General features: G+C 27.8%; 2 protein-coding genes across 3 annotated transcripts in view; both read left to right on the top strand.

Annotated features, from left to right (window-relative positions):
- The first annotated feature begins 298 nt into the window (after window positions 1-298).
- On the top strand, window positions 299-3,975 carry LOC100169240 (chitinase-3-like protein 2). Of its 2 annotated transcripts, none has more exons than XM_008184636.3 (8): window positions 299-414; window positions 803-906; window positions 965-1,131; window positions 1,311-1,582; window positions 2,031-2,167; window positions 2,862-3,086; window positions 3,151-3,366; window positions 3,427-3,975. In XM_008184636.3, exons 2-8 carry the CDS (start codon window positions 857-859, stop codon window positions 3,779-3,781), a joined length of 1,422 nt encoding a protein of 473 aa, XP_008182858.1. In that variant the 5' UTR covers window positions 299-414; window positions 803-856; the 3' UTR covers window positions 3,782-3,975. The 2 variants fall into 2 exon arrangements, with proteins under 2 accessions (XP_008182858.1, XP_008182857.1); XM_008184635.3 differs by lacking the exon at window positions 299-414 and adding an exon at window positions 424-690.
- Window positions 3,976-8,689: 4,714 nt separating this feature from the next.
- The window catches only part of LOC100573179, a 25,579-nt gene continuing 24,704 nt past the window's right edge, over window positions 8,690-9,564 (top strand). Inside the window, exon 1 of the mRNA XM_016804190.2 lies at window positions 8,690-8,805. Within this exon, the coding sequence (XP_016659679.1) occupies window positions 8,775-8,805 (31 nt within the window). The 5' untranslated portion in view covers window positions 8,690-8,774. The remainder of the gene's footprint in view (window positions 8,806-9,564) is intronic.

The raw sequence follows: 9,564 nt of genomic DNA, 5'->3' as shown, positions 1-9,564 counted from the left end.
TGTGGTAGTAGTCACGGTTGCAAGGTGGATATATAAACCACGGTTCTATCTTAAACCGTAATATAAACCTTGCAAGGTAGCACGGACCTATGTACGTCCGTGCACGGTAGTATAATCCTTGGAATATATTCAACTATGCGGTATCGTTTGGTATCTATGGTAACCGTGATTATTTTACACGACACGGTGTAGTGTGAACCATAGAACAATAACCTAACCGTGAACCACGGTTTAAGATATATATATATTAAAGTATGGTGTGAACCCCCTTTCAGTCCGTGGCACGATATTATATTATTTACCACGGTCTTAGATTATTTACCTTTAATCGTGGTCCGTGACCTAAGGAGGCTGGAATACGTCCAGTCGTTATCAACTGATCAAGTCATGTGACTCATGTCATAGATTCGTAAAGTTTAATCATTGTTTGTAAATAGTAAATACTAAATAGGTATTAGGTACTAAAAAGTAAAAAGTAAATACCAACTACCAAATAGAGCGTAGAAGGTATTCAATATTCATAAGCGATAAACCATCAGTCGTAGTGCCGTCATAATATTATTATGATTTATAATTGTTTACCATATTGCAAGTAATGCAAATATTATAATCTTTAATTAATATTAACACTTGTAACACTCGATCGGTTGGAGTGGTGGATAAGGAAGTCTCCGCCTTGAAAAAATTACAGTAAAATATTTTATTAGTCAGAATGTTTCTCGTGTTCTGTTTTACTTTGTCTGACAATAAATAAACACTTACCTGTCTATCTGTCTGATAATTCGAGGTTTTGTTATTACAGTAAACGACCTGGAGGTCCCTGTTACTAGTTTCTTTAAGTTTCTGTGCGAAAAAAATGGCTCTTGGACATTCAGAACCGCAGTATGAATTGTTAAACGGAAAAAAGTAACGTTTTTCATCAATAAAATATTACAGTATTTATATTTTATTTTAATATTTGCAGGAAATATGTTCAGCCAATCATACATTCCATGGTATTAATTGGATTAGCTGTTCTTGTGGTATTTGTAGTACTTCTGATGTTTTATGTATCTTGGATGAAATTTGAAGACACCAGTGATCAAAATATACCTATGGACTTTGTGCTTTTTGGTCCCCAGAAATATACAAGTAAATTTTGTTACCAATATTTATAATAATGTTTTATAATCTGAGTCTATTTGTAAGAAGTTATTTTATCTTATTTCTAAAGTATTTAATATCTATTAATCAGAATTTCAAGATGAAATGTTGGTATTTGTATTCACATTTTCTATTTTTTATGATAAATTTTGTTGAAAACATTTCAGATTCGGATATTGCTGTTTATCGTGCTCATACATTCGCTATTGCTGCAAAATCAAATTATAAAACATACTGGACTGCTAAGGATAAAATTATTCCCGGAAAACGAATTGATAAAACATATAATTTGGCCTGTTATTATTCTATACCAACTGATGATACAAATAAAACTCTTCATCCTGCTCAAATTAACGCTACTTTATGTACTCATTTAATTGTAGCGTTTGCACAAGTTCAAAATAACAGTGTTTACTTCAAGAGCTCATTTGATATGCAGGTAAGATGTTTTATATCATTATTATTTATTATAATACTAACAACTCACAATAGCTTTTGTTTGATTTGGTCAAAAATCGTATAAATTGATGCTTTTTCCCAATCACACAAATTTATATTTTAATTAATTATAATATTGTCTAAATTACTGACCTGTGACCACATTCTTTATAGTTTAAAGACTATGGTTTATTTAATATTCCAAAAAAAAAAAAATCACCTTAGTGACTGTAGGTTAGGGTATTAATAAGTTGTGTTGATATGGTTTTTTAACAAATAGGGATTGAATTTGAATTAAAATAATCAATTGGAATACATCAACTTATTATGTTGACCGTTATTGGGAGATGGTAAAAAAACCTGTAAAATAGTTAATATATTTATTGTTTTTTATAAACATAAGACAAATCTGCTAGCAATTAAGTTAAAATCACATTTTATAATTTCAGATTTTAAGACAAGCAGTGAAGTTACGTAAAAAAAACCCAGAGTTAAAAGTATTACTATCTATAATGCATTTCTCAAATGGTTCACATTCAAATGAAGGTTTTCCTGGCGTTGTTGCAAATAAAGATAACTTAGACAAGTATGTATTATATTAGGTATACATATTTTATTTTATTTAAGTATTGATATTTTCTTTACTTGTACACCAATATAATAGGCATTCAACTGATTCAATAATTTATATTATTTCATATAATATTTATTTACTGAGTCATATAATGTAGAACAAATTAATAATTATGCATAATGTGTTACCTATATAAGTAAATATATTTAAAAGTAAAGTTTGTCTGATGACAAATTATTAGAACTTTTACGAACTCCTTTAATTTTTAATGTTAATTGGTTAAACTGGTTAAAGATTATGCGTCCTATTTAATTTAAATCTCCTATGTCTGGGGGATGCTTAACAAGAAATTTACTAACGTGATATATAATATAAATTTGTTTTTATTTGTCGTTGAAATACTTAAAACTATAATACTTATTGGTAGTACAATAATTTTAAAATGTGGATCGGCGCAGCACAGTGGCTGAAATCAACCACGCACATGATTGAAAGTAAGCAACCGCCACTGCTACTAGTTCCTGGATAGGTGACCACCCATGTCCATAGTGGCAAAAACCTTGCCACACATACACATGTTGCTAACCAACCGTAACCCCTACAATAGCTTGTGGCCACAGTTGCTAGGCTCTGGATCTATAAAAAAAATGTTATCATGTATTTTTAATTAGTTATTAATCATTGCATTTAAATATTTGTTTTTTAGATTTGTCAATAATGTAGTATCAGTTGTCAGAGAATTTTACTTGGATGGTATTGATATAGATTGGGAATTTCCATCATGGCCTTTATTAAATTTAGAAGAAAAATATGGATTTGCTAAGTTACTAGAAACCTTGCGTTTCAGTCTACCTGACTCTCTATTAACTGCAGCTGTTGCAGCTCCATTAAATATAATTGATAATTCTTATGAGATTTATTCTTTAGCAAGGTAAATAATGCCTTAACTATGTAAATACATAAACATTTTTTAATTGATGTATATTTTTTTTAAGTTTTGTTGACTTTATAAATGTTATGACATATGATTATCATTCATACCAATGGTATTTCCCATTAACTGGGCCAAATTCACCTTTGTTTTCTTCGTGGAATGAATCTGGATACTTCCAGTATTTAAATATTAATTCTTCTATACAATATTGGATCTCAAAAGGTATGCCTAAAGAAAAGATTTTGCTTGGCATGCCTACATATGGACATTCTTTTAAGTAAGCTTACATAATTTTAATAATAATTATAAATATTAAAATATTATTCTTCTCTTTTAGATTAATAAATGAAGCCAATAATGGTTTTGGGTCACCAACTTCTGGTCCTGGTATCGGCAAGGACGGTTTTGTAACTTTTTCAGAAACGTGCGAATTTCAATCTCATCAAAATGCTTCCACTGTTTTTGACCATGACACCCGTACTCCATATTCATATCATAAAAACGACTGGATATCTTTTGATAATGAAAATAGTTTAGCCTACAAAGCAGAATTTGCTGCATCTTTAGGTTTAGGAGGCGCCATGGTATTTTCTTTAAACACTGATGATTATAGTGGTTCAAGTTTATGTTCGTCATCAGTATTTCCATTAACTTCTAGAATAAAAATAGTATTAAATGATGACTACTTATAAATATTTATGGAATATTTTAACTAAATACTAAATAGTGTATATTATATTATATGTACTTAAGACAGTGTAATTTATGTTCATAAAATTATGGCTGCTAAGCATCTACCTACCAAACTATCTATCAGAAATAACTTATATTTTATAATGTCTGGATTACGATTAAATTTGTACCATAATACTTGTTGACCTTTTAACTGTTTATAATTCAATTTTATTTTATATTTATGTATCCTATATAGTATTTTCTATCAATGATTAAATTGTATACAATTATATTAATGGAAACAAAATACATAATTCAATAATCACAGACAAATCTTAAAGGAAAACCCATATAAATATATTATAGTAGCATAATATTATAGCTCGTAATAATACAACTCATATTTAAAAGTTAGTATGTTAGAATAAGCAAGGATAAAAACTCAAATAATAATATTATTATAAGCCCCCATAACCCATAACCGATCATGTAAAAACACGTCATTGATATCGACAAAATAGTGCATTTTTAAATAAGACTAAAATAAAACTAAGTTTTTATCCATAAGACAAGCAAAAAGTACATTATCCTAAATAAAATAAATTGGTGTTATTTAGGTTTTTAGTTTTTAATAGTATTTTTTGATAAAATCTAAGTAAACATTTTATTATGATACAACAATAATTTTATATTTTTAATTACATAGAAACATGTGAATCAAATATTTTATCCCAAATGTACTGTCTAAGGATTGGAAATAGTTATTTTCAGGGTTTGTAGAGAAAATTAGTAATTGATTTAATAAAAATTTTATTTTAGAATGTTCACTTATTTTATTATAATAGGTTTTGAAACTTTGAAACTTAAATTAAGTATTATTATTTATTAGTTTTAAACTAAATTAAAATTTTAGTATTGTTAAACAATTACTTTAATACAAGTATTATTTTTGTTGTTAGTTAATTAAGGGTATTGATTTAAGTGAAATTAAATAAGATTAGAGCAATATCCTAACTTTTTATATAAAAATTGTTAAATTGAAAGACTATAAAATTATATGTTAAAAATATAAAGAACACTTACCTATACCAATATCATGATCATGATAATTCCATTAAATTGTTATTGCCATTAAATGTATTTATATTTTTTTATATATTATATAATATTATTTTATGAAGTTGTGATGTAAATTGTATAATTATATACTGCATTTGTAATTTGTATTAATCTTAATTAAATATTGATGATAACTTAAAGGCTGGATTTATTAATACGATTTATTTCAAAATAAATATAAAGATGACTAGTAGATTTTAATCTATATAAGATAATAGATAACATTTAGATATATGACATTTTAAGATAAGTCTCAACAGTCAACACTGAAAAAAAATTATTTTAAAATGTCATAAAATGTGTATAAAATATAATAATATATTAATATACCTAGCATAAAAGTTTCAAGTAGGTGACCATGATTCACGAATAATATTTTTTAATTTACACTCAAAATTACTAAAATCATTAATATTTGTTTGAACATCTGTAATTTTGCCCAAATTTGTTTTTAAATATCTATAAAAAAAACTGGGCTTACACACTTTACATTTTTTGGTTACAATACGAATTACTTAGAGAAACCTTATTTTAAATATTCAATCCTTAACCATAAAAATTTAATATTTTATACATTTTTAACAAATAATTTGCGAATTTTCAATTTAATAAATGTTGCATAATTTGAACCCCCAAAAGTACGAACTAGATTCCCTTTTCTACCTGAAAAGATGGTGAAGTAGATAATCTAAGCAGTATTACTATTTACTGCCCCAAAAGGCGATGCAATAGCTTGAAAATCAACCCCACAGTTTCTTTTAATGTTCCAATCTATAATAGTCTAACATGGATTGAATAGCTGTATGAGTAAGGCAAATAATTAAAAAAACTATTCAGTTCCACAAGATATTATTGAAGTATAAGTTTTTTTTTAAATTTAAATAGTAAGTTATATCTCTAAGGTTGCTGGAGTAAAAACGAAATCACATTAAAAAAAGATGCTGTTCCATCAATTTTTCCTGAGTTTAAAAAACAAAAAAGTGATGACAATAAGACATACCTAAACCTACTTATTATTATTTATTCCAGAATGTGATATTAACTATACTGTACCATTTCGAAAGCAGATATTTATATAAAATGAGTCTAAATTAGTATAACGGTTACCTATCTTTAGTTATATAACTTTTTAGCAAAAAATAATATCTGTAGTATCCCTTCTTAAGAAGACGCCGCACCCACATCGGGCCACATAATATTATATTGTCTCCGTCTTATAGAAGTGCGTAACATAGCAAATTGTACGCTCAGCAGAACACTTGAAGCTCCGTTAGTTTAAAAGTTAGAGTAAATTGACCTATTATAAAATTTAGAAGTAAGACTATTATTTAGTCAATGACCTAAGTTTTTTATTATATTTTAATTTTAAAGCGAGTTATGAGTATTTTAAAATTGTAAATTGTTTGTACATCTTAAAATACTCATAACCCGCTTTAAAATTAAAATATAACAAAAATCCTATGTCATTGCCTTGGTAATATTCTTACTTCTAAATTTGATAATAGGTCAGTTCACTCTAATTTTCAAACCAACAGAGCTAAACGTTATTTGCGTAAAATTTGTTATGTTACGCACTTGTAAGACGGAGACCACACATGCGGATGCGGCGTCACCTTAAGTTTTGTATTAATATGTATTTTTTATTCCGTTTAACTGTTTAAAGAGTGTTAACATAGAAATAAAAATTTCTATACCATTATAAAATCACAGAGATGAATTTATTAGAGAACCATTTAATAAAAAAAATATGCAAACCACCTTCTGAGGTAACATAAAAATATTTTTAATATTATAATATTATATTATTTGCCTATAGTTACAATCCTGTATGATGTATTCAGCAATATTATTTAAAATTAAGAATTGTAATTTTAGAATTATTGTTTGAATTACATATTTACATAATATTATTAGTCCTATGATTATTATAACTGAAATAACTGATGAATTGTTTACATTGTACAATGTATTACAAAATAAAGATAAAATATTTTTGCCAGAAGGATGGGTAATTATATTGGTTTAAATAAAATTGTATTTTATAAAAAAAAATATAAAAAATGACAAATTGCGAATTGAAAAATAGATAGGTACGTTTTAAAAATACGTTGGAAATAAGTTGCCATGTGTTTCAACATAAAAATGTATACAAAAAGTATTTGAGTCAAACTAGGTACAATATTATCTAGTAGACATAAAAAATATAAATTCTGCAACTCAACTATTTGCAAACAAAATGTTTGTCTTGGAGATCAATCTTAGTCTGGGTTGTAAATCGCATATGACAACGCTATCTAACTAAGAAATTAAGCGGTTGCGAGGGCCAGTTCTTTGGGCATTAAATGGTGCTGCTGTTATCGAATTAATTTAAATCTAAATAATAATATTATTGCCGTTAGCTGCGTTAGGTTAGAATAAACCTCACTAAACCTAACGAAACCTAACAAGACCCAACTGAACAGCGTGTGCCTCAACTCACGGCCCGTGAATCTTAACTTTCGGTCACGGAGTACCTATATCACTTTTTTTTATTTTAATCCCAGTAGTCGAGTTTTGGACAAGTACCTACCTACATAACTTATAATTCGTATGTTGTAATTTAATTACCAAATAAATATAACTTCCCCAACGCCGCAGACATGTGTCTAGGGGCACTTTTGGAAGAATGCATTAGAGTGTCTTTAAACTTTTATATAGTTTGAATGGTTAAATTCGTATCAAGTAACAACTGAAATAGAAAACCAGAATAGGTAGAAACATTGTAGATCACAAAGATTTCTGTAAAACCCCATTCACACGATGAAATAGTTTGTCATATATTTTTGATGTACGTCAAACTTCAAATATTTTAGAAATGGTTCTAAAATATATATATTATATTTATAGGAATATATTTTAATATAATAATAAAATTGTACAATGTACAATAACAAAAAATAATAAGTGCTTGTAAATTTAAACTTTTATATTTATTAAATAGGTACATTTTAATTGAAAACTTATTATAGATGTAGTGTCTATCCAAGTAGGTAAACTTAAAAATTAAATAAACAAGTTAACGTCGTAGGTATCAGTAAAGGTACTTAGGTACCCCATTATGCCCCAATGATTACACTCAACTTCAGCCGTTGTTAGTAAACACAACAATTATTATTTTCAATAATTGATATTATTAGAATAACCTTAAGAACACTTGCTATAGAAATAGCGAAAACAAAATATTTAAGATACAATAAGTAACCGATAAAAATATTTCGAATTAAAATAACAGTTTATTATATCAAACAATATTAATAAGAGGCACGTGTAATGATTCTAATTTATTACTGATAAGTGATAAGATAGTTGATATGTGAACATGACATTTTTATTATAATATGATATTGTTAGCTCCAGGAAACTATATTTAAATCAGTATGACCATTATAAGACATAAATATTAAAATTACCCCTTTTGCCCCATGACCCCGTTCTGCCCCACTACCCCCTACGATTTATCAATAGAATAGTAAGGATTGAGCTTATAAGGTCTGTGGATTTATCATATTATTAAATAATTTATTTTATATCATATTATTATCTATGGCGATCACCAATTTTCACGACATTCGTTCGAGACGATTAATGATTCTAATAATAATTTCGGTGAACAAAAATATTAAAATAAGCCAACAATAGACGGATGGTTCGTTAGTCGGTGTATATTATATTAGATAACGCAAACTCACACATTTCGTTACGTTCAGGTTATTTTCATTAAATATTTCGATACTACTTTCAAATTTCAACTTTAAGTTCAGAGTGAGCAGATGAAGACGGAAGAAGTTATAAAGCTGTGTTTCTTCGGCGGCGTCGCGTACTGCACGTCTGAACTGTAGATATGGCACAGCCATGTTTTTACCGGAAGAGTCGATGTTTACGGGTAAGTTTGTTTTGATATTATTTTGGTGGTTTACAATATTACTTTTGAGGCTTAAATTATATATTTACTGCCACGGACAAACTGAATATCCTAGAAGCATAATAATATACATTTACAACACCCAAAAGCGCAATCTATAAAATACATGAGCCCGAACAATGCAACGTCCGTCTTAATTTCACCATGATAAGCTTAATACGTACATTTTTTGCATATCCTATACGCAGTGCTCGAATTGGGAATTATTAAGTAGAAGAGCTCAATCCAACAATTTATAAACTGCGTTCCAAGTGCAAAATTATTCAACGCAGACTCGTGGAATTTTCTATTATATTACCTTTCAGTAAACTTCTGAATAAATCATCCCCACATTTTCTTTAAATATTCTAGTTAAAATAATGTTAATTTATTTGCAGAGTAGTTAATAGTGTAGTACTATATCGTTGACAGCAGTATAACATATTATTTGGCCCTGCACCTAAATAATTTACTGTAAAAAAGGGAAGGTTCTCATTGGAAAAACAGATATGTGTATCGACGAGAAACACTCCTTAAGTAGTAGAAAATAAATGTATGAATTTGAAATATTTGGTTCAGCCCAGTAGATCCTTTAGTATATACAAATTACCATAATTTATCGGAGAATAATAAACAAGTGTTGTCTGTATATGTTATTATCGAGTCATATATTCACAAGCACCAAATGATGTTAATATTTTGTGCCTGTTATATATGTAATCTTATATAAACTTATACGTA

This window comes from Acyrthosiphon pisum, chromosome A3 (genome assembly GCF_005508785.2).
Source record: "Acyrthosiphon pisum isolate AL4f chromosome A3, pea_aphid_22Mar2018_4r6ur, whole genome shotgun sequence".
Taxonomy (NCBI): Eukaryota; Metazoa; Arthropoda; class Insecta; order Hemiptera; family Aphididae; genus Acyrthosiphon; species Acyrthosiphon pisum.
The sequence above is the reverse complement of the archived record's forward strand: the minus strand, read 5'-3'. Positions and strand labels throughout refer to the sequence as shown.

Excerpts from the sequence above, each read along its gene's own strand:
- LOC100169240 (XM_008184636.3), top strand. The coding sequence starts at position 857 with ATGGCTCTTGGACATTCAGAACCGCAGTATGAATTGTTAAACGGAAAA. Across the intron at positions 1,132-1,310 it reads TGGTCCCCAGAAATATACAA|ATTCGGATATTGCTGTTTAT; the intron begins GTAAATTTTGTT and ends AAAACATTTCAG. Across the intron at positions 1,583-2,030 it reads AGAGCTCATTTGATATGCAG|ATTTTAAGACAAGCAGTGAA; the intron begins GTAAGATGTTTT and ends TTATAATTTCAG.